Raw genomic sequence first — 25,002 nt, forward strand, 5'->3', positions numbered from 1 at the left:
TCTGTGTAAAGCAAAAACAGGAGGGGAAAATTAGTTGTCTTCAGCTGAGATAAACGAAGGAATTGGAGCATTTGTTTTCTTCTTTAATATCACCACTACCAAATATCAGACACTGGAGTTGTCTTCCCAGGCTCCCAGAGCAGGTATCTTAGAAGGATTTTTAATCCAGAAGTGCCAAAGTCATGTTTCTAGCCTTGGAGTCAAATATTCTGTTTCACATCACTTGGCACACAAGAGTCATAAAGCTTAGACACTTCCATCTCTTCACACAGTTATCCTGGTTAATTGCCTTGTGCTTTTGCTGCTCCACAGCCTCCTGTCTAAGAATCAAAAGCATGAAGATACTGATTGCGAGATTATTGACAGTTTAAGGAAACTGGATCAGTTTTTAGCTTTTAACTCCCATGCCAACCTGAAGATATGGAATGAATACCACCAGATAGTCTTCTCAGGCTAATGCTTTATCCCTGTGATGAGCCCCCTGTTATGGAGAACTGGGGGGATCAATACATGAGGTAGTTCAGCAAACCTGTGGTTTTGTTTAAATATGAGCATCATGAAACACAGTTGTGGAAATCCTTACCTCTGAAATCCATCTCTAAAATATTATTTCTAATTAAAGGTGGAACAGTTTTCATGGTAACCTGAATGCATACAGGAAAAAGTTAGAGGGAGCCCTAGAGATTCACGCCTTAATCAGAGAAATAGATGACATCACAGAAAGAATTACTGAGAAGGTAAGTTTTCCAGTTTTGATTAATTGAAATGGAAAAATGCTCTATCAATCTTATTCATTCAGAAAATGGAGGTAAAAATGCTGATCCTGAATTATAATTTTGATATTAACAGGAAAAAAAGGCTATATAAAAACTATTATTTCATCAGCGTTACTAATTATATTTATTTAATAAGTCAGTAGGCAAATGGTACTACTTAAGGTTACAAGACTTTTGGCTTAAAACTTTTATAACAACTTTTAAATGTATTTCTTCGTTTAATGGGATTTAATTTCTTAAAATCCCAAAGGTAAATTTTATTTTTTATATTTTCATGACACACACATGAATTTCTGTGCCAGAATTTATTGGGAAATATTTTTCTGGTTTGGCATATGAAAAAAAAAAAAAAAAAAAAGAAGAAAAGAAAGATTGAGAAATGCAGGGAGGCACACCTGTCTTTGTTTTACATCAGAATGGCCAGAGGCACTTTAAGCAGGATTATGACTGTTCAAAGAGTTGTGGATTCTTGTTTCATCTCTGTAAGGAGAGCAGACAATGTGGTCTATTGATATTTAAGAAGACAATAAGAATATTCAGATGGCAATGCAATGAGGTGAAGGAGGAGGCTCTTTGAAATAATTACGATACAAATCCTTTTGTTTGGTGTCATCTTCACCATTTGCACATCCCACTGTCCTCTCCAGAGTGTATTGATACAAGCATTGGATTATGGAAAAGATGTGGAAAGTGTGGAAAACCTGATTCGAAGACATGAAGAAATGGAGAGAGAAATCAATGTTATTAAGTCCAAAATGGAGGTAAGAAATAGGGAAGTACAAAGGATACTGAAAAAAATTTGCTTTTTCTTCATGAAAATATGGTGGGAAAATCATTGTTACTCTTCAGATTGATTAACAGGAATTTTCAGCAATGCAAGTGCAGCATAAATTCCTTTTCATACAAATACTATGCTGCTTAATCCTACTTTATCTTGTCAAATATTATTCTTTCTGAGGCACAAAATCAAAGAAGAAAAGTCCCTTTTTAATGTTATCTGAGTCTCTGGCCCTCACCTACAAGCCAGATCAGACTGTTCTGTACATTTTGGAAAACATGAATTCCATCTTTCCCCCAGTTCCTGTAACTAGCTGAACCAAAATCACAACTCTATTTCTGTTCAGAACTTAAATGCAAACCCCATACTGCACGTAGTTTCCTGACATAAATATCAAACACAGAATTTCTGGGTTATAATTGCCTACCTGATCCACTCTGACTTTTGTAGAATGGTCAGTTTGCATATGAAAAACTTTTTCTTCACAGTAGTATATAAATAGTGATAATATGCATGGTACACTCAACACTGAGACTTTGTTAGCTAATTCTCATGTGAAAAGTGAGTGATTACTAGAGGGCAAAAGCAAGGCTGCAAGGGGGAGATGGGCAAGGTTTGGGCTTTTTAGTATAATAACTTTACCTTTTTTAAATTATTAAACCCAGCCTGAATTAAAATTCTTCATTTTCATCCACTTGATGGAATTTTTCAAGAAAATTTGCAACTTTAAACCTGAGTTGATAAGAGTTCATTACTGTTCATCAGACCGCTAACAGAAGTTGGAATTAGCACTTCATTTTCCCATCTGTTTGTCCATATTTTGCAAAACTGTTTTCTAAATTGTAAATTAACCTTTGTGCATGCAAAGCAATGCACAGAGATCTTTTTTCACATGGATGTTTACTCACAAATACATGTGTATTATTTTTTGCATGTTACATATCCCTTTGTATATTTTGTTATTGTAATTTAATTAACTGCCTTTGAGAGCTGGGGTCTGAAAATGAGCTATTTTTCCTGAAAGACAAACTCAGGTATGAATATAAGTATTTGGCATAAATTTACCCCACTGTAAATCTCTTCCCAGCCACTGGAACTGGAATCTTTCCGCCTTTCCACAAGGAATCCATCCATAAATGACAAACTGACTATGAAGCAACAGGAGATGAAAAACAACTGGATACGACTCCAGGGCCAGGCCAAACAAAGGTGAAGGCTTAGAGTTGTTTGAATATGTCTTAGCAGAAGTAAAGCTGCTCCCTGGGGTCTAAACCCTGCTTGCCAGAGGTCTGTTAAAGTTTTTTAAGGATTTTTTACAAAGTTTACACAGGCAGCTAAGACACCTGCATTGGAAAAAGTGATACACAAAAAGTTCCACTGATGCGACTTTGGGAAAACCAATAAACATTTTGTGGTTTATCCCATTAAATAATGTTACTAAAATGCTTTCAGACTATCAAATTATATCTATCATAAAAACTTTGTGGAGGACTTATTTTTGGATGGTTCTTGAATGTTTGGTTTTTTTCTCAAATCTTTCCAAAATGAGAGGCTTAATCCTGATCCATAATCATCACTGTAAGCAATGGATATGAAGGGTTTTTTACCTTTTTTGAGCTCATGAACCAATGTAGAAAAATTAGTAAGCATGTTTCCTCCAAGGCAGTGTGCATCTCCTGTGGTTTTGGTTAACATGAGGATTCTTAGGAACTGTAAGGGAAAGCTTGAATTAATTTCATTTGGCTTCTGTTAAGACACTTTCCTCTGTGAATGGGGAGGGAGGGGCAAGTAGATGTTTCCATGTCAGATAATGCTGAACTGCACCTTGTGTGGCAGGAAGGAGAAGCTGGCAGCCTCGTACCAGTTGCAGAAATTTAACTTGGAGATGAAGGAGATACTAGACTGGGCCCAAAACACCAGAGCTTTAATGGAAGCAGGGGGGCTGCCTAAAAGTGCAAATGAAGCTGAAAGTATGATTGAGGAGCATCAGGAGAGAAAGGCAAGTATCTCCCGTGGTTCCAATTGGGCATACTGGGAATCGTTCTGTGTGCACAGCATGCGTCTGTCAATAACATGATAAAAAAACCTGTTTTCAGTACCAGGCTGAGGATAGAAATCACCTACATCCCGACAAAACTGTTTCACGGGCTCTTTTGACAGCTTGTGTCTTTGCAAAAAGGCCCCAGTGCCCCATGAGCTCTCACCTGTACTGCTGTCCAAGCCTGATGATGAAAAACAGGTTCAGTCTCACATCATGCTCACTGCTCATCTCCTTATTCATATTGCCAAAGAAGTTAATGCCTGTTAATCTTTGCTTCGAGCTAGATTTTTTCATGTGAACCTTTTTTACCTGAGAAGAAAATAAAAACAGCAGTTTGTTTGACACAACAATGTAAATTACCACTGAATAGTGCTACACATTCAGTTCTGAAACAGTTCATATCCCAGTAATAATTACCTTACTAATGTTTTGGTGGCTAATTTGGATAATACTTTTGGATTCTTTTCTAAAAGGAGTGACATTTTTAATTAATATTAGGAAAAAGTCAGTATTTTACTTTTTTCCAGAAATCTTAGATATCTTTCAGCTGTTTTGCTACATTCTCTTTACAATTATTTTAGTTCTAAAAATCCTATTCACAGAATAATTACTAATACCCAGTGCTTTGTGGATCCTGTTTTTAGCATAAACAGTTTATAGGTTCTGATTAATTTCCTAAATCCTGAATTTAGTGTGAAGTACCTGAAATCCTCTCCTTCTTTAGAGTCATGCTTTTTAACAATGGTTTCTCATATCACTTAAAAATGGTTTTGCTAATAATTCTTTGTCATATTTGAAATATCACAAACCACTGATCTAGTGTGTTCCAAATTTAAATGGTGGCAAGATCTAAGTCTTTAATATCTGTTAGTCAAGGAGCCCAAATGGCCATAAGGAGACATTCACAGGGCAAAGGAGGAATTCAGGCATTATATTCTTACGTTGACTTAACTAAAATTACAGACAAGGCAAGAAGGTGGGTTTTTCTCATTCTGGTCTTTAGGAGAGAGTAGAGTTGAACATGAGAAGCTAATGTGAATTTTAAAATTTTTTAAATTATTATTTTATAGCTGTGTTATCTATGATTCAGCAACACCACCACCCCAAAAATCTCCAAAAGCAGCAGTTCTAATTTCAGAAATTTAATAGTACATGCCATAGTGTTTAAGGCCATTTATGAGTTAATACATGGTATTATTTCAATCCATAGTTATTTTCATTTTGAAATAGCTTACACTAGAAATTGCACATTCAGTTTGCAGGGGTCATAATTGTTTTTTATGCTTTCACCTTCAGGATTCCGTATAGGTGTATAATTAATTTCTCAGACCAGGTGCAAAAGTTAAATGTGTTTCATTTTAAAAACACAAAATCAAGTAAAACTGTGTCTTTAACGTAAAAATCTGATCACAACTTATTTGTTGGGAGAGGAAAAATTCTAGGCACTGTTTCTTAAAAGAACCACTACCATGTAGGAAGACTAGGGGATGATATTATGGATATTTGAAATTGTGTACATTTATATCTCAGCATTTTCTAATCTGTTTCTAACTAAATCTCAATTTTTGTTTGTAGGAAAACAGTTGTTCCTAGACCAATAAAGTAATTTATTATTTACTTTTATCCTCTCTTAGGCAATTCTGTGCCTTTCCAGTAACATAGGTCAGAGATTAATGATTCTCCATACAAATATTAGTGCCAGAAAGTTACAGCCCAAACTCTTCCCCTTAAGGCTTGTATTCTGAATAACTGGCTTTTCATAAATCCTTGACATCAACCTTAGTAATGTATTTTAGGAGGAGATTGAAGCCCGAGTGGAAAGATTCAATGCTCTCAGTGACTATGGTAAAGAACTTGCCAATTCTGGGCACTATGCAACCCCTGAGATTCACCAGTCCCTCTCCAGACTGCAGCAAGCCTGGTCTGAACTGATCCAAGCATGGAAAGAGCAATATATTAAATTGTTTCAGGCACAAGATTTACAGGTGAGTAAAATGACATTCAAGAGAGAATGCGTGTGCCACTGACGGTTTTTCTTGATATAAACAGCAAATTTATGAGATGGTAGGATGAAAGATAAGCTAATAATACCCAGTGTTTAATCCATATTTCACTAGTTTCTGGAAGGTGTGCTAGGGCCAAGCACATTCAGTGGTGACAAGACTGATTTTACCTCTACCAATCACAGAAATTTCTGTGGAATGTGTGCTAATATGTTTTTCAAAGACTGTAAAACTTAGTAAAATTTGGTAAAACTCTCATACATCTGGAAAAAGACACATACTTAGAACACAACAACACTACTCTTCCAAGTTCTATAACCTTCCCAAAAAACATGGAGCCAGACAAATAGTTTAAAAAAAAGTAAATTTGAGCATGGATGGAATAATGTATTTTTTCCTGGCTTTTTTTTCCCTAATAAAAGAACTATTTTGGCTGCAGTTTTCCAGAAATACTTCCCTGTAACAGTCATCCCACTTTAAAAATTTCTGTTCAAACAGAGATTCTACAATGAAGAATGTCAAGTACTTTAAATAAGACCTGGGCTAGTAATCCCATTTAAATCATTTATGAGAACTTAAATCTTATGGTATGGGCAGTTTCAATGTTTTTTCATGTGTTAGGTTAATTTTTGAAATAACCATTTAAGTTTGGTTTTTTCAGTGTACTCTGCTGAAGTTAGGTTATCTTCTGCTTTACAGCATTTCACCATATTGTCATGTTTGTTGGGTTTTTTTCCCTATACAGAAATTCTATGGCTACGTGGAACAGATTGAGAGCTGGCTCAGCAGCAAAGAGGCCTTCCTAGCTAATGAGGACTTAGGGGTATGTGCTCTGAGAAATTACAATTTTCTCTGCAATCAGTCTGGAGGAGAGGGGACTGTATGAGAGGGGACTGCCAGGAGTATGTGCTCTGAATCTTCCTGTCCTCTTTCTCCTTCTGAAGCTACTGCTCTGCCCTGATGGTGGTTTAGGATCAGACTTCTTTCCTTGGTACTCTACACAGGATAGGAATTTCAGCCCTAAGAGTAATGAAACAGTCCAACTGCTCTGATTATAGCAGGAAAATGAGACTGCATAGAAACATAGAACTCTAGCATGGTTTGGGTTGGAAGGGACCTGAAAGATCTTCCATTTCCAACCTCTCTGCCATGGATGGGGTCACCTCCCATCAGCCCAGGTTGCTCAATGCCCCCTTCAGCCTGGCTTGTCTTATGTGACCCAAACACCTTTGCCAGCAGTGTGCAAGTCATCACTGCTGGCATACCCAGGGTAGCTTTAAATTACCTACCACAGGTATCAGTAACACTGCAATAATTGAAACTGCAGACTGATGCATGGGTTGCAAAAGCTGTTCAGGATGCTGGATATACATTCTGACACTTAGCTCACCCTTCAACTTGTATAGGTAGTGCTACTAAATTAGTTGCCTCTGCAGGGGCTACAAAAACATCTGAGTTCAGTGTATTTGAAGTCCCTTCATTACAGTATATGAGACTTAGAAGGACTCATCCAATCATATTTAGCTCAGCAATGTGCAGAAAATTACTCTGTGAGTAATTTCCCATCCAATGACTCATGTAAGCACCCAGAAGTTTAGTGTTTTTTCTGAGACATTTGATGTGAGCTTATTACTTCCTTTAGAATAGTGGAGAAGCAGAGTTTACTAAGATAACAACGTTTTGACACCACTGGTTCTATAATTAAACTGCAGAGGGGTGCTGAAAGGACAACTCTGAGTCATTAAGCTTGGGATTCACAAACATTACAAGAAGTGTTTCTCTCCAGATTAACTGTAATGTCAGACTCCAGTCCTCAAATTCAAATCTGGATCTGTGCTCTTCCAAATTCCATGAGTTGAAACTGAGACTCTAATTTTATCCTCTTTCTGTGACATATTTGTTCACTTAACTCTGATTTCAGTTTGGCATCCCACATTTGCTTTCAACACGGCATCTGTCTTAAGACTGATTTAAAATTAGGGGCTGATGTTTTAATTCTTGAGAAGTTATGTGTTCTATGCAGCACAACAATATGCACAAGAAGCTAAGCATCCAGCACTGAAATAATGGCCTCAGACCTTGCATGGAACATTGTTTAGGTCCCAAGTGTCAGATCAGTGCCAATCAATTCCAAAGAACAATAAATTTTTTGACAGCTACTTTGCAAATGTGGGGTAAATGCCATTTACCTTCTGGATTATCAGTGTTTTGGATGGAAAAACTCTGACTGAAAGCAGCTTCCCTTTGTTGAATTCTCTCCAGGACTCAGTGTCTAGTGTGGAAAGCCTGCAGAGGAAACACACACAGTTTGAAAAACCCCTGGAAGCTCAGATGGAGAAAATCGATGAGATGGCTTCATTTGCTCAGCAGCTGACAGAGAACAAGCATTATGACTCAGAAAATATCAACAGCAGATGTCAGGCTGTTCTGAGGAGGTGAAGTCAAATCCTTCCCATGTCAGCCACTAATCTCTTCTGCAATGAGACCCTCCTCATGTACTCATTATCTTTAAATGATTTAAGGGAACTATAAGCTGGTTTGCATTTGCTCAACTTTGTGCTTTGCACTGGGGTCTTCTCAAGTTGGCCACATTTCATTAGGAGGCTTCCAAAATGCAATTAGCAGAGGGGGAGCAGGAAAAGGCAGTTCCTCTGTAATTGTGCATTCTGGCATGGCCTTAGGGACAGTGCTGCAAACAGAAGGCCTGCCATGCCATTAAATACTTCATTATCATTAAATACCATCAAGAAAGGTAATTTGCTAGACAACTGCTTTTCTCTGCTCTAATGGGCTTGATTTTTAAGCCCCACTCAAATTATCCATTAGGGCATTTGCAAATTTTCTGATCAGATCTTGCCCTTTCATGTGAATTACTTTATTCCTACAAGCAATTTGCATATTGTTCATCTTAAACAAATGCTGAAGTAAGAGCAATTTTATTCACTGCTCTGGTAGATGAAAAGAGCTACATAAAAGTTATGAAAAGAGACTGGACGTGCCTTATGATTCAAGTGAACATACTGAATGTCCAATTGTCCAGTATTGTCCAATTTGATATGATTTATTAATATCTCACGTCTGCATTAACACGAATAAAGTGCTGCAGGTCCAAATTTGGAAAAAAAATTTAAAGGATGGTGTAGCTTTGGTTTGTCTATGACAAACACCATCACACTTTCAGGATTTCCACATAAGAAACATCCCGAGTTTATGTTCTCTTGGACCTTGAAAGGCAATAATGGTGATTTCTAGAGGCAGATACCATATATACAGAATTTGTGGGTGGTTTAAATGTATCTATCAGCTAGCAGTCTTTCCTATAGTGTCCTGGGCATCTTCTCTGACAGCCCTGATCGAGAGGATCTGCCTATTATGGACATTTCCCTTCTAGGGAATGGAGGATTAGATCATGTATCTTTTAGAGGTGAAATTTAAAAACCCTTATCTATCTAATTCACTCTGTGACTTTTACCTCACACATCTGTCTTTACCTCAGAAAACAGAGACTACTGGAGAATGCTGCTGCTCGCAGACATTTGCTAGAGGAATCAAGGCTTCTGCAGAAGTTCCTGAAGAATTCTTTTGAGGTACAATTACACAGGATTCCTAATATTCTGGTTTCTTAAAACACACTGTGCTGCATAGATCTGAATCCCCAGACAGTTTTACTGTGAGAAAAATCAAGGAACAATACTGAGCCTGCAATGAGATAATATTGGGAAAGATGAGGATAAGACTGAAGGGATATTTTTTCTTTTTCCCTCTCATCTAGTCTAGTAAACAAAAGATCTACTGTACTTTGGACAACAGCAAAATGCAGAAGAAATAAATGCATTAAAAGGGAATGTGCCACCATTAAAAAAATTAAATAAATTAGGGTTTTTTTGTGAGATACTGTCAATGGGTTAGAAATAGAGAGATCATTGTCTATGCTCCCCCATGCACACATGTGCCCATGCATTTTCTCACTACATGGGGGCTATCTGATGGAGACAGCTCCCATTCCAGGCAACAGTGCTAGTAAACAAACATATAGGGAGGTGTGAAGGGCAGGAGGAGCTTGGGGAAGCAGAACCTCAGAAGGACTACTCATTTTAGTCCCCACTTACCAGTTCCCTGTTTTATACATAAAAGAAGAGAGACTGGCATGCTGCAGCTGAAGAAACTGAAGAAACACTGAAGATTTTGTTTACTTCTGTTCTTCCCTCCCCACAGGTGGCTGCCTGGATTAACGAGAAGAATAGCATTGCCCAGGATGATAGCTGGAAGGATCCAAGCAATCTGCAGACCAAACTGCAGAGGCACCAGACTTTCCAAGCAGAGATCATGGCCAACAGAAATCGTCTGGACTCCATCAAATCAGTGAGAGAAGCAGGGTTTTGGGCAAGGGTGGGCAACTGGCATGAAACACTCTGCAGACTGTGTGAGTTACAGTGGTCTCAGACAAGGGAGAGGGAGTCACTATCCTCTCACTGGCATTGTTCATGTTGTTTCTAAGTATACTGAGAAGCTTATTTTTTTAGTCCATCAAGAATTTCCTGTGTCCATCTGTTTCTTCACTTTCTCTTACTATTTAGTGTGAGCTTGCTACGCATATTCACTGTGCATGCAATGGAAAGAGATGGTGGCCTGCAATAAAAGATTCAGTCCACTGACTTTAGGAACATCTCTCTGGGTGAACGCCACTTTAGAAGTATCCTTGTTTCTTTCCAGCAGAGAACCTACCTGATTTGATGAACAACCTTAACAAATCACATAAGTTGTATCCAACAAAATGGATGAAGTAGAGTTTTCAAGTGCTTCCTTTGCAGAGACATGCTAGTATCTTGCTAGTAGGCGAGATATGCAGGAAGCCTGACAAGATTTGTCAGATATTTGGCAGAAGCTGTGATCAGATGATAAGTTTGGAAGGACAGACTGTTACATGTTTATTAATTTTATTTTCAGCGCAGTGCTTACTATATGTATTTTGCAATAGATTACTACATTGAAAGTAGATTGCCCCCTTCAGGTTCACCTGCATCTTAGAGATACCTCCCCTTTTCTTTTTCCCTTCCCTTCCCTTCCCCTGTTTGCAGACACAAGAGGGGGTTAAAGGATGGAGTTACAATCCTTGGTTAAATTATCTGGTTTTAAAGACTTGTTTGCACAAACTCTTTCATATTATTTCATGATGCCCTGCCTTTTTTGTTGGGAATACTCCTAGTAGTTGCTCTTTATAACACCTACTGACCTGGTAGAGCAACTTTCATTTGCTGTACCTCTTTCTTCCCTTGCTGTGCAGTTTATGCCCTAATTTCAGTAAGCCTTTTGTCTTTATTAGATTTTTCTCTGTCTCTGCAATCCCTCCATCTGTTATGTCAGGAGGTAAAGGTTGCAGCTGGCCCTTTACATAAGAGTGCCAGTAGGCTTTGATTATGAAGGCAAAGTGATATGTTCTGGTGTGTTCGACAAAGGAAGAATACGTTGCCTGTTCCTTCTGACATAGGAAGGGGAGAAGATGGTCCATGAAAAGCACTATGCCACAGAAGCCATTCTGTCCAGACTACAAGAAATGGAAGAGCTATGGGAAGAACTGCTAGCAAGTTGCCAGGATAAATGGACCAAACTGCAGGATGCTTACAAGGTAATGCCAGTGGTTACAGGGATGCCAGTGATTGGATCTTGGTGTCTTTTCCAGAGATAGCACGGCTTTCTTGCTAAATGTCTCATTTACAAGTGTGTCATGTAACCTGATTCCTCAAGACCATTACTGCAAAGAATCTACTAAATGTGGGCTGACTGAATTGAATTGGCAGGATAATTGGAGATCCCTATGAAGGGAAGAGGATTTGTAGGCTGGGCTCCATTCCACTTTCCGCTGCTGGTTTAGATTCAGATTCCGGAGAGAGATACAGAGGAAAAATGTGTTTACTCATATGTGTCAACTCTCTACATCTGTCTCAAGGGCATCTTTTCTCCAGAACACTGAGAAAGAATCCTACAGCTGCTTTTCATTCTTCTAGCTCTAGGCACATGAATTCTCGTGACTGTGAGTTATGCTCGCTTGGGCTATCAGAAAGTCTGTGGTTATAAAACAGATCTCTCCTTTTAAATGGTTTTGTTTTAAGGTGCTGTGTCCATGGTCTGCATTTGTGCAACACAACTAAGAAAGGCTGTTTATGTTTAATGCATCTGTTCTTGTCTTCACCAAGACTGAAATCTCTTCTTTATTTGCACCACCATTATATATGGGAGGAGTTCACTGAGCGCTGGGAAGTTGCTCCATGTTTGTGTGCAATCTTTACTGAAAGTGACTGAGATTTTTACATCATATTATCTGTCCTAAAGGTTTAAATGATCTTTTCTTCTTGCTTGTTCTCAGGGTCTTAATTTTCAGCGAAATGTAGAGGACACAGAGAAATGGTTGGAAGGTGTGGAAAATGACCTGAAAGCACCATATAATGACAATGATCTGGTGGTTTTGGACAGTCATCTGAAGAAACAAGAGGAGCTGGAGGAAGACATTGCTGCCCATAGGGACCGGCTGCAAGAGCTTGTGGTCACAGCTCAGCAGTTCCAGAAGGAGAAACATTTCCTTGCCGATGAACTAGAAGAGAAAGTGGATGAGCTGGTGCAGAGGTGTGTGAGTGCCTGGCCTGTGCCATCTTCTTTCTACTTTTATCAGCTTTCTTCTCCCCTGAATGTTGTTTTTCTTTCCTTCTTTAGACTATTTTGAAATGAGTCTTTTGCATTCATTCCTTATCAATTGGTAGTCCTCACTGGATTATCTTTAAAACCCACAGATACAAAAGGCTACATGATCCTCTGCAGGAGAGGCGGGGCAGTCTGCAGGCAAGCAGACTTCAGTACCAGTTCTTCCGAGATGTTGATGAGGAGTTGGCTTGGGTTCATGAGAAGCTCCCCATGGCTTCCTCCAAGGATTATGGCAAATCCCTGGCAACCGTTCAGAGTCTGCAAGAAAAGCACCAGGTAGTGTCGTGTGACAACTATTCACAGTCTTTAGAATCAAATAGAGAGCACTACACTCCATTTGTCTCTAGCAAACTTCATCTGCTGTGCTTTGGCTAACAGGAGTCAGGATGTCAGGGATCACTTTTATCTTTATCTTTTTCAAGGCTATATCCATGACTAGGCAACATGCAGGATGCCATCCTGCTTATCATTGCAGTGGTGCAAGTACCACACCACAGGTTTTCTGCAGACACGTCGGCTTTTTCTGTGAACTGAGTTCAAACCTTGGCCTTTTCAGTACGAAATAGATTTGACAAACTTGTGCATATTTTCATGAGTTCTTTGGTCCTAACAAAATGCTTTCAAACTCAGTAAGTACATCTAAGAAAGCTCATTGCTCAGGTGTGTCAGGTGTGTCAGGATGAGCTCCCTGGAAAACATTTTCCCCAAATTTTTTTCTGCTCTGATGGGAGTGAACAGGGAATTACTATGCTATCTGACCTTCATTCCAGTGGTAGCTTTCAAGACAGCTGCTGAAATATTTCACAAGGTTTAGATGGGCCAATAGAGAAAGCAGTGCCTGGAATACTGTGATCTCAAAACCAAATAAATACCTTCCTGATAGTTCTTTATTAAAGACAACTGCCTCTTTGTAAACACAAGGTGGAAGAAAAAATATTCTTGCTAAGATTTTCCAGCAGCTATTGGTATTTAATATTAATATTAGCATATGACATCCATTTAAGTGCCATGTCAAGTGCCTTTAGGGGAAATCTGCAACCTGCACTACAATTGGGAAAGACAGGAGATCCTATAAATTGTCAGTGTGTGGGACATACACTGAGAGAAAGAAAGCGCAAGCATCTGGTGCAATCACTGTGAAACAGTGAAAATGAAAAGCTTGTTTCACCATGATTAAAAGTATAAATGATTTTATGTGTGCAATTACTCCTAAAATTTATGAGCTCATTGGCATGGTAAGAAAGTAATTAAGTTTACAGAAGAAAAGAATGCTTGAGCTGCATTAATCTGAGAAAATATTTCAAATAACTGACAGAATAGAGGAGATACTGCTTTAGGCTATGAATATTTTTTGTTAATTGCCTAAGTCTCAAATTTTTTCAACTAACTGTGAGAGTGGGAGATATATACCATAAAATCAGTGCATAATAAAATTCTCTGACCTTTTACTTACTATTCTTCTGGAAACAGGATTAAAATATAAGCTTTTAAGTCTCAACATGTTATTAGCTACAGCCTCTGCACCTTCTTTTTAATGTTGGCTTACAAGCAAACAAATGTCAGAATTAACATAACAGTCAAGAATACTATTAGTTCCACCCTCTATTGTTTGTTGTAATAAGCCAGACTTGCAAAATTCAGTCCTTGGTTTGTTACCACAAGAGAGATTGTGTTCAAACTCTATTAAGCTAAGGAAGGAAAAAAAAAAAGCCGTTTTGCAAAACAGCATTTACACACAAATATATTATGCCCTCAAACAGCTGCTTGGCTTGGAACAGATATGGTGTCACTTTTCAACAACATCTTGAAATCAATAGGGGGAAGTGAAAGGCAAGATTATAATCAGAGCTCTTTTCCAGCCAAGTTTGACACTTAAGTTGAAAAAGCAGCTCCTCTCCTCATAGAGAGCATCTCTTCAACATAAACACAGCATTGCAATCTAACTCTGGACCTGCTTATTCATAGTTATGAAATTAAATAGAACAATGGTAAAATTGAGGGGCTTGTTTGTGCTCAGGGTGCTCAGGCACAGTCAGCCAAAAAATGCATGTATGCTTACAGAAAAATCACAGCATGGGCCTTGCCTACTCAGGGGAGAGTGTATGGAGGGATGGATATAGTTTTAAAATCTACCAGTCTTCAAAAATTAATTTCAAGTAAAGCCTTTGGTGGTTTTCTTCTCCCCTTGTTCTGTTGACTGCCTGGCCCTTGTGTACCCACTTGTTTACAATGGCCACTATGCAAAGATGCATCTTCTACAAAAGCATTGGCAAGTGATAAATAATAATGTGCAGACAAATTGGTCATTCTTCTCTAGATGTGTTTTAATTCAAGAAATGACATATAATGGAATGGAATTGGGTATATTTCACTGGAATCTACAGATAAGAGGTTTGTGATTAGAAACTCTTCCCACCAGACTCTGAGGCAAACATATATCAAAGTTCAAATTTCATGGCTAAATTTGATTTCTGTGGTCACCTCTTCAGCCCAAAAAAAGTCCTCCACTCTACTTCAAGCATGCACTCAGACTTTGTACCTCTGACCCACCTTTGTGAATAAAAAGCAAATTTATAACAGAATTGCATTACTACACTTTCTGGAATAAAAATTCCATAACTTCAAATTTTTGTCTCTCATTTTACTCTTTACTCTTTCCAGAACCTGGAGAATGAGATAAACAGTCGGGATGCTTTGACCAAAGCAGTGATCAGTACAGGACAGAAACTGGCAAGGGGAGGCCACTCAGCCTCTCGCAAGATTATAGAGCATCTGAAGGAACTTGAGACATCTGTAGAGACCTTGAAGGCAGAGGCTCAAGAGAGGAGACAGAGGCTTATGCAGTCCTATGAGGCCCATCTGTTCCTAAATGAGGTAAAGATGGTTCCTGAGAGATTTATTTTGGCCTTTCTTTTCTTAAAACAACTGACATCTATGTTGTTGAATGGATGTAAGTGCTGAGAAAGAAGCAGAATTCACATTGCCCTAATTTTTCATATCTGGTAAACATGGATACGGTGGGGAAATGACAGTTATCTTCCCAACTAATCACAGTGAGTAACATGTAGCTGCAATTACTGGATTCTGGGCACATATTTTTTGGAACAGTGTCTTGCTATATTGCATTAGAGGAAGACATCTAAGGTGCTCTCTGTTTTCACTGATGTGTCAGTGCACCACTGCTTTCTTAGTCTTGACCTAAACCAAGCTGTGTTAAGGCTCATCCCTGTTTTTGTACAGCTGCTGGAGGTGGAGGCATGGCTGGCAGAGAGGAGTTTTATTCTGGAGACCTCTGATTACGGGAAGAATGAAGAATCCACACAAGTTTTACTACGTAAACTCGAAGCTACCAAACTGGACATGGATAGTTTCAGGTCGCGGATCGAGAAAGCACAGGAGACAGGGGCCAGCCTAATAAACAAAGACAGTCCAGAGAGGTAGGAAAGTAAAAGCAAGTTTTTCCTTCAGGTCTAAACAGAAATGCCCAGAGAAGGCAAATACAGAAAAGTTCAACTATGTTTGATGGCTCATTCAGAAATAAGACTTCAAGGATCATCCATCCCTCCATCATCATCATCACACACACTGAGCTCCTCAAAAGCTTGATGATTGTTTTAATGTTTTCATGAGGGTTGTTTGTTTTATTTTTTAAACAACAGACCAATTAATGCTGATCAGCTTCTTTGTCCACTGTCTACTCCCAGGAACTCTTATCTAGTTCTAATTTACCACAAATGTTTAAAAACCACCGTGCTGGCAAAAGGAAATTAATGTTCCTGATAGTTCACTGTTTTTCATTGAAACTTTGTTTTTATATCTGGGGAAGAGGATGGGAAAAGAGCAGCCATTTGTATGACATACTTTAATTTCCTGAGCTAGCTGGCTTTAATGGCACAGTATAACTCACTCCATGATGTTATCTGGTTTATTCTGTATTTTAAAGGGGTTGCAAATTAAACCAATCAGAAAAAAACAGTGTTTAAAAATAACAGTAAAACAAAGACATACCTTCTGCTTCTTATTCTTTCCAGTTCAGTAATACTTTCAAAGCTCCAGGGAATCCTAGCAGACTATCAGTCTCTCCTACAGAAGTCTGACACCCAGAGAAAACGGCTGCAAGAACAATTCCAGCTCTATCAGTTTGAAAGAGAATTCCAGCTGGTGGACGCATGGCTTTCCAGTAAACTGTCTGTAGCAGAGTCCGACGACTATGGGCAGGACTTAGATGATGTTGAGGTAAAAGAAAGTAAAAGGTGTTGCATGTATTGTGTGGCAAAGCAGGGATATATTTGCTGCAATTTTTGTGTAGCTGCTGACAGTGAAGCATTTTATTGTGACAAAAATTAAGCAGATCTCTTATCTCTACAGCAAGAGCTCAGACTGGCTTCTGTCTGCTTTACAAGGCTCACTGAGGTAGCATCCTCCAACAGAAAATCAGGTGTATCAGAAAGTTAGCTTTTCTTGGAGTAAGGTGAGATCAGCACACTTGCCCCTATAAATTTGACAGGTCGTAAAAAATTTGACTATGGTCAAAAACACTGGGCTGCAGTATTCATATCTCTTGCTGCTGATTTGAAGGATAAATTTCTCCTTGGGGCACACAATGCAGGGAAGTATAGTTAGTAGTGTCCACTCCTCCTAGGAACTGCTGCATATGTAGACAAGCTCTGTTCATTAGCTTTTGATCTGGGCAACTTCTGCTTGTCAGGGTGTGACATAAAATTTTAAATGATCAAGACAACAGATGTGTTTTTCTGACTCCAGATCATTTGGATTTGTCAAACAATTTGCACTTGTAGATTGCAGTGCATAACTTTTGTGTTATACAGAGCAGAGAAAGCGATTCCTTCCATCTCTCACATGGAGGTAGGCAGAAAGTCTTTTATCTAAATTTGTGTCCCCATTTATTCTGCAGGTGCTGGAGAAAAAGTTTAATGATTTTATAAATGAGATGAAACCTCTGGGACATTCCAAAGTTGTCTCCTTAAATGACTTGGCATCTAAACTGGATAAGGAAGGCCACAGCAAGATGGATGTTATCCAGAAGAGAACAAAGCAAATCAATGAAATGTGGGAGACACTATGCAATGCCATTCAGCTAAGGACAGAGGTAGGAAATGCATGAAAAACTGGGGCATTGATTTCCCTGCAGTCTCCCATGTCCTTTCCTTCCCAAACCAGTGCATTGCTCATGTGTTGAAACACAAGGTTTACATGAGTAATGAGTACATTCTATTCAATTTTTTCTAGATTCATTTCCCTTTATAGCCACTGCTTACCCTACTGTTCCAGGCAAGGCTTATACTTGAAAGATACTTATCAGCTCTGAGTAATTGTTTTCCTTAATTCACTGCTAAATCTAGTTTCCTGAAAAACAAAGCAAATCCAACAGTTTACCACCACTAACAGCAGTCTGGCTCTGCCACTTATCCGTCTCTTTCTGGAACTATTTATTTAACAGTTTGCTAAACATGATCAAAATTCTCCAGGCTTTTTTCTGAGTTAGCTACTTGAAATCAAAGAAGGCATATGGAAGAGAATGTGATGGAGGACACAGAGCCAACCCCCTACCTTTAGGCAGCAGTTAGGTGTTAAATTTGCTCACTCCCTCTCAGGAAACTGCAGTCAAAGATATTAAGGAGAATATAAAACATCAAATATCCTCAATCCTTTTTTTTCACTACTGTTGCATGACCTGTTGCTTATGAGGTAGCTCAAGCCCAGTATTGTCTGTTAGCAGAAATAAATGTATAACAATTGTTATTATAGAGTTTGACTATAAACTAGTATTAGAATAGGTTTTTTATACCTCTCATTTCAGAAAAGCGTGATTTTTGCTTAATTCCTTTTATTTTCACTGTTTGCAGTATAGATCTTTATTCCAAGAAGTATTTTAAGACAAATTCTGTGGTGTAGAGACCTACTTTTAGAGGGCAACTCATGCTCTCTATTTTGATCATTCTTTTTATGTAGGGATAAATTGGAGACATCTGTTTCTTTCCATTGTCCAAAAGAACTTGGGGAAATTAAGTTAACACCTCACTTTCAGGTGACTTAATGGGGGAGATGTTTCATTCCCTACCAAAATCCCCAGTCATCTTGTATTGCATTATGACCTATTAGGGTTACTTTTTTTCATGTTGAAGACACAAAATGCTGTAGAGTATTACCATTAAATCACTTCTTTATTCCAGAACTTACAAGCAGCCCGTCAAGTTCACCAGTATGACCATGATGTGGATGAGGTAAAGGGCTGGATGCAGGAGAAAGAGGCAGTGGTGGATATAGAAGATTATGGGTATGATCTTCCAGGTGTACAGACACTTCTCAGCCATCTTGAGGGAGTAGAGGTAAGAGGATCTGTGATGAAGCAGTAGCAGAAAAGCATAGATGGCCAAATTAAGGAGACTGATTCTTAACTGATCCCTCTCAAGCATCTTGCTTGCAATACAAATTTATTGCACCCTTAAATATTCTTCTTTCAGAGAAGAGGACCTTTTCCTCCTGTTTTAACATTGCGATATTATATTATTAATGCTTTTGCTTTTAAGGATGACCTTCTGTTCTAAAATCTATTCCAAGCTATTATTATAATTGCAAAGGCGTCAGCTGAACCATAGGAAACTTTAGCTCCACATTTACCAAAATAATCTGTCTTGTGTCTAGAGAAGTTTCTTTTATGTTTGATGATGAATAAGGCATTAAAGGAAAATTAAGAAGCATTCATACTTCCAGTCTCTGTACAGCCAGAGGGTAGAAAAAATATGCATCATCGTTAAATCCACTTTTGATAAGTAGTGACTAAGTAGTGACTTGGTCTTATAATCCACTCTGTCTCTGTTCCAGAGAGATCTAGGAGTCATCATGAAAGAGCTGGAACGGATTCGAGGAGACGCTTGGCACCTCAGCCGCACATACCCTGAAGTTAAGGAAAACATCATGGAGAGACTCACAGATGTGGATCAGTGCTGGGAAAACTTGGACAAAAAGTTTCTGGAGAGGAAGGCAAGACTGAGCCAGGCAGAACAAGTCCAGCTCTACTTCAATGACTGCAGGGAGCTGATGTATGTACAGGCCTTTGAGTTTGGCAGTGGGCCTTATTTCTTGTCTTTCCTATATAGAATTTTCTAAATTATAGCTGTTAGTTATTTGATTCCTGCCCCAGGTGCTCTGCAGCTTGCTTTCAAATCTCTTTGAATAATAATCCATGGCATTTCCTCAACAGCACTTCACAGAATTTACCAGAGGTGACCATGACATCTCAGCACAGTGTGCATGACAAAGACACTTTTTATAGACTAATTCCTAAACGGTGTTGGAGAATTCCATCCCTGTGGATAAATTTGGCAGTTTCACAATTTCAATCAAAAATACTGTTGATTCTGTAGGAAGATAGGGTCAGATGGTAATTTGTATACTAGTGCCCCCTTTTTCTCAAAGTCAAAGCAGCTGCACTCATCTCCCAGAATAGGTAATGAAAGATTTCACCTATGACAGGAGTAGAAACACAGAGATAGTGAAATGGCTACTACTGACTATTGGACATTTATTATGCTAAGGGATAGATCCTGAGCTCAGGTAATCATGCATTAGTTTGTGCCAGTTGATAGTTATGGAGTAGAAAATGTTTCTTAAGAACTATCTATCAATATGCTTCTTTCCATGAGCGCTCCTTGTGCCTATGAAATATTTTCATGTGTGGTGGTAAGGTTTTGGTGGGCATCTGAAAGTCTCTGTGTTCCTTTACAATGTATAAAAACACCATTAAAGTGTGTAGCCTAGGCAATTGCAGTTAGTTCTTTCTGAAAATTTGAATGCACAATGCTTTGTTACATGCAGATCTACATCTGTATTTTTTAATAGGCTATGTATGGAAACAGCACTGGGAATATTATAAATCCCCCAGATGTTTGAGTAAACCTTCAACAATGTATTTGTATATTGCTATGGTTTAACCCCTCAGTCAGCAGCTAAGTACTTCCACAGCCAAGCCACTCACTCTCCCAGGTTCCCAGTGGGATGAGGAGGAGAATCAGAAATTAAAAACAAGCAAACAAAAAACACAACTCATTTGTTGAGATAAGAACTCTCTAGTAATTGAAAAAAAGTAAAATATAATAATACTAATGATGAAAAATAATATTAAAAAAAAAAAAGGAAAATAACCCTCTCAAAAACTACTGATGCAAAATTTCAATTGCTCATCACCCACTCACTGATGCCCAGCCTGTCCCTAAGCAGCCATTGCTCCCTCCTGGCCAGCTCCCCCCAGTTTATACATTGGGTATGTTGTCCTATGGTATGGAGCATCCCTTTGGCCAGTTCAGGTCAGCTGTCCTGGCTGTGTTTCCCCTCTGCTGGGCTGTTTGTGCACCTCCTCACTGGGACAGCCTGGGAAACCGAGAAGCCCTTGGCTTAGGGTTAGCACTACTCAGCAACAGCCAAAACAGCAGTGTGTTGTCAACATTATTCTTATACTAAATCCAAAACTCAGCATTGTACCATTTATTAAGAACAGAATTAACTCTATCCCAGGAAAATCAGGACAATATTAATATATTTTGTGAGCAAATAAAAGTCTGTATACATGTATCCACAGCCATGGGATATGTCCAACAGACTCAGATTCATTTTCTTTTTACCCTTTGTGCCTGTTCTGTAGGGCCTGGGCCAACGAGATGCATGCTCTGGTGATTTCTGAGGAGCTGGCAAATGATGTCCTGGGAGCAGAGCTGCTCATCAAGCGCCATGAGGAATACAAGCGTGAGATAGAGAAGCAGTGGCTGAAATATGAAGAAATGCAGCGGGCAGGAGGGGACCTGATGAAGAATGGACATTTCATGTCTGTAGAGGTGTGTTGAGAGTTAAATATTTTACAAACAAGAGTGAACAAAGACATGAAACAGACAAGAGATGCAACTTTGTCTCTCAGAACAGAAGAACTGACCGGGACAATCAGGTTCTTTACTATTAAAACTACACACTTCATGTGACATACAGAAAAAAAAAACGCATTTTAAAGTTCTTATGCTACATCACAGTGCATCATCTTGCACTGCTGATGTCCCTGAGTTCACCAGAAGAGATCTAATTGTTCAGAAATGTCCAAAGGGGCAAGAATGTTAAAATTTCTGTGATTCTGTTATCTGTGTATCTTTAGACTTTGCCCAAGACATTGTCTGTAGATCCAGAGATCACACCATCGAAACCATCTTCAGAATTTATGCAAGATTACATAACTTCAGTTGTAGAAAGTACAAAAAAACTTTCCACAGTTGAAGTCTCTCCATTGTTGCCTTGCCATAAGTGCATGCATTTGTTGAATCTTCTGGTTCTCACTAGTTTTGTAGTACAAGCTGCCTGGGTATAAAGTTTCATCTTGGCAAATCACATGGCAGAATATTTGTCATACAGTATGTGGAATATGCCTAAAATTGTATTATGTAGCTACATAATTGGCATGCCAAATCAATTCAAGTAGGAAAAAAGAGGACTCAGACATCTTTTCTAAATTACGCTAACACCACAAAATTACGTAGAGGTCATCTTCTAAATCATGAAGGCAGATTACATGATAGTTGATTGTCTTGTGAAAGTCTGATTGGATTTTTCAACTCCTGGCATTACAAATATTCTTTTTCTAGATTGAAGAAAAACTGTTAGAGCTGTCAGAGCTGATGAAGAAGGTAAAGGAGAGCTGGGACATGAGGAAAGTGTTATATGAAGAAAACTGGGAGATCCAATTGCTCCGCAGAGAGCTCGAACAAGCAGAAGCGTGGCTGGCTGCCAAGGAGAGCTTTCTTTCAGATCCCTCCTATGGGGTGAGTAACAACCATGCAGCATTACTGAGCACTGTCTGCCTCTCAGCATATGCAGAGGGTCTGGTTCATGGATCAGCTCAGGCCTGAAATTAATCACAATCTCAACAGCAATGTGCCCTTGAGATTAGAAAGGGCAGGAGCTCTGTTCTCTTGCAGAAATGAGCCCAGGGCTGTTGCTGCATTTGACATGGTGATGGGCTTCTGAAAGAGTTGGCTTCCAGAGGGTGATAGAAGTCTTGGAAGAATTCCAGATAATTTTTTCACATAACTTGCAGAAGGTTTAACTTTCCCTGTCTTGCTGAGAGCCTGTTTCAAAAGGGATTTTCCCCACCTTGAAGGAGAAAAAAAGGGGCTTTTCCCACTTTGTTCTTCCCATTAAGTAGTAGAATGTTTTACACAGACAGCTTGATAGCTAGCTTGTAAATTCCTTTTTAAACACAAGCATCCATATTTTTGTTTGTTTTGTTGGGTTTTTTCTCATTGTTGACTCTCTTCTGATAATTTATAAGATTGGAAAACAAAGTCATGAGCTTGGGTATCAGAAACTAAGCAGAGGACATGAAAGAAGTTTCAGATGCATTTGTTGTAGGGCAGGAACAATCTCTGTGTCTAGCACAAGCTAGAATCCAAGTACTCAATCTCCACATAAACAGTTATAACTGGAAGCCTTGGTACTACCTAGCCTTGCAGAAAAGGGAAGGTTGGTACTTGAGCTCTTCTCCTACAAAGCAGACAGACTGCAAGATACAGACCTTTTTAAAAATGTAAATTCAGATTTTTTTTTCATACACTAACAGAGGTTTAGACATCCAATTACAACATTTTCAGAATCCTCACTTGGCTAAATAGAATGGATCAATCTGAAAATCTTTGGCATAATCTCTTCTGATAGACTTGATTTTGGGCTTCTGTGTGTTGTAATTTTTCCATTTAGGACTCAGTGTCTGAAGTAGAGGAATTACTGAAGAAACACCACGATTTTGAGAAGATGCTTGCAGCACAGGAGGAGAAATTTGCTCAGCTCAGCAGGAAAACTAAGGTGAGTAGTAGGACACTGATGAGCTGTGCATGAAACAGGATGATGTGGGTCATTCATTGTTTGGATGTCACTCCATGGAAGAGATGGGGTAAATGAGTAACCAAAGCAGAAATATTTCAGACAGAGCAAGACCTATACGTGGGTCAAAAGAAATCAACTAGCTTGAAAAAGCTGTAGGGGAAAAGTGGAAATTTTCTTCTGCCAGAACCAGCAAAAAGAGTGTGAGAAACAGGGTGGTCCCTTGCTACACAGATGGAGAGATTTTGTTTCATTCGGGATTTCAGTAGGGAGCTGGAGCCCCCTGAAAGTGAAAGAGGATAGCAAAGGGCTGAAAATAAATGGAGACCAAGGCACAGACAAGTGCCTTTTCCTTCTGGCTTAAGATTTTTACAATAGGTTGTGTTAAATACCAAAGATATTCAGTGAGTCTCTCAGATTCTTTTCCATTTTGGGGGAGGTTTTTAAAATTATTGTCCTGAAATAACAAGAAAAACATAACAGTTTTGTTTGACTTTAGGCTGAAAATTAATCTGTCTTTTAATCAGTGATTTGCAAATTGGCTAAGTGAAGGGACGAATGGCCTTCCCTCCAAAATTTTCCATGAGAACAACCCTGGATACTCAATGTTCTTACAGAAAACTTAAAGAAGCAGTGCCACAAGAAGAGGAGCACAGTTTCTCCTTAGCTTATTAAAACAAAACAGCCTGCAGAGAACTTAATAAGGGCAGAATTCACCATATTTGAGGTTAACTGCCATTAGTATTCATGATTTAGGGAACAAAATAATGCTTAGCATATAGCAATGAGATTCAGAGCTAACTCTAAGAATGCCAGTGAAAGTACAGGCCTTAAGATTCAGTGCCAGGAGACAGTTTATTTGACAAACTGTTCCTGCTTAAAACAATAAAAAAATAAACTCTTAGGTAAGTATTCATGAATGCATGAAGGTGATTTTTAAAATGTAATACTGTTGTCCTACAGAGAGAGATGAATCTTCTGAAACAAGTGGACACAGAAGAAAGTGAGCAGAAGGATAAAGGCAAAATTGTACGAGTTCCATCTCTGAGAAGAAAACCATCTGACAAAAGGAATCCACCACCAAAAGTGACAGACATAAAGAGCACAACACCACTGCCACCCACACACAGCGTGTCTTGGAGGGTCCCACTTGAAACTATTTTCTCCCCTGTTGAAAAATCTCCAAGGTTCCAAGAATTCACTTCCTCAGAAGTCCCTGAAGTGCCGAGCAGCAACAAAACAGAAATGAAAGCTGAGACAAGGCTTGGTGAGATTATCCCTCCAGCTACACCAAAGACGATGGGCCCACAAGCTGCATCTTTGCAAAGTGACAGTTCTTTAGACTCTCCTTTATCTCCTACTCCTAGAAGTCAGCAACACAGCAGCAATTTGTCAGAATCACAAGCCACAGACCACACATCTCCTCAGGAAAAAGGCGCTATAGGCTCCTCTTTCACCAGCCTGCAGACCAAACTAACAACAGCGCCACCTGAGCCTGGACAAAGGTCACTAGATAACTCACCAAACTTACTGCTGTCTAGCTACTCTTGGGAGAGATTAAGGAACACATCTTCGGTAAGTCTCAGGAATTTCTGGTTCTCTCCTCACGAAACCACTAGTCTGTGTTAGTTAAAGTAAGGCAGTAACAGGAAGTTCTATGCGAAAGTCACAAAGAGCATCACACAGTGGGCATTCTGGTGGGCAACACTCCTGAGTTCAAACAAGAAGCATTTTATGTACCTTTGCAATTCAAATGCTTTCCTCAAAGACAGTTGACTTAGGCAGCCATGTACAGCTTAAAACTGCTTTTAATTTGCTAAGTTTTATAGC

The 25,002-nt window shown here is 39.0% G+C and overlaps 1 protein-coding gene across 1 annotated transcript in view; it reads left to right on the top strand.

Moving 5' to 3' along the window:
* The window catches only part of SPTBN5 (spectrin beta, non-erythrocytic 5), an 89,996-nt gene that overhangs the window by 60,469 nt on the left and 4,525 nt on the right, over positions 1 to 25,002 (top strand). Inside the window, exons 40-61 of the mRNA XM_083864565.1 lie at positions 623 to 737; positions 1,424 to 1,537; positions 2,642 to 2,763; positions 3,391 to 3,553; positions 5,392 to 5,580; positions 6,344 to 6,421; positions 7,861 to 8,033; positions 9,095 to 9,185; positions 9,814 to 9,960; positions 11,087 to 11,224; positions 11,963 to 12,219; positions 12,384 to 12,570; positions 14,956 to 15,168; positions 15,535 to 15,731; positions 16,326 to 16,530; positions 17,210 to 17,404; positions 18,489 to 18,644; positions 19,141 to 19,358; positions 20,957 to 21,146; positions 21,939 to 22,115; positions 23,050 to 23,154; positions 24,136 to 24,747. Of these exons, the coding sequence (XP_083720691.1) occupies positions 623 to 737; positions 1,424 to 1,537; positions 2,642 to 2,763; positions 3,391 to 3,553; positions 5,392 to 5,580; positions 6,344 to 6,421; positions 7,861 to 8,033; positions 9,095 to 9,185; positions 9,814 to 9,960; positions 11,087 to 11,224; positions 11,963 to 12,219; positions 12,384 to 12,570; positions 14,956 to 15,168; positions 15,535 to 15,731; positions 16,326 to 16,530; positions 17,210 to 17,404; positions 18,489 to 18,644; positions 19,141 to 19,358; positions 20,957 to 21,146; positions 21,939 to 22,115; positions 23,050 to 23,154; positions 24,136 to 24,747 (4,042 nt within the window). The remainder of the gene's footprint in view (positions 1 to 622; positions 738 to 1,423; positions 1,538 to 2,641; positions 2,764 to 3,390; positions 3,554 to 5,391; positions 5,581 to 6,343; positions 6,422 to 7,860; positions 8,034 to 9,094; positions 9,186 to 9,813; positions 9,961 to 11,086; positions 11,225 to 11,962; positions 12,220 to 12,383; positions 12,571 to 14,955; positions 15,169 to 15,534; positions 15,732 to 16,325; positions 16,531 to 17,209; positions 17,405 to 18,488; positions 18,645 to 19,140; positions 19,359 to 20,956; positions 21,147 to 21,938; positions 22,116 to 23,049; positions 23,155 to 24,135; positions 24,748 to 25,002) is intronic.

This window comes from Zosterops lateralis, assembly GCF_965231275.1.
Source record: "Zosterops lateralis genome assembly, chromosome: 6".
NCBI lineage: Eukaryota > Metazoa > Chordata > Aves > Passeriformes > Zosteropidae > Zosterops > Zosterops lateralis.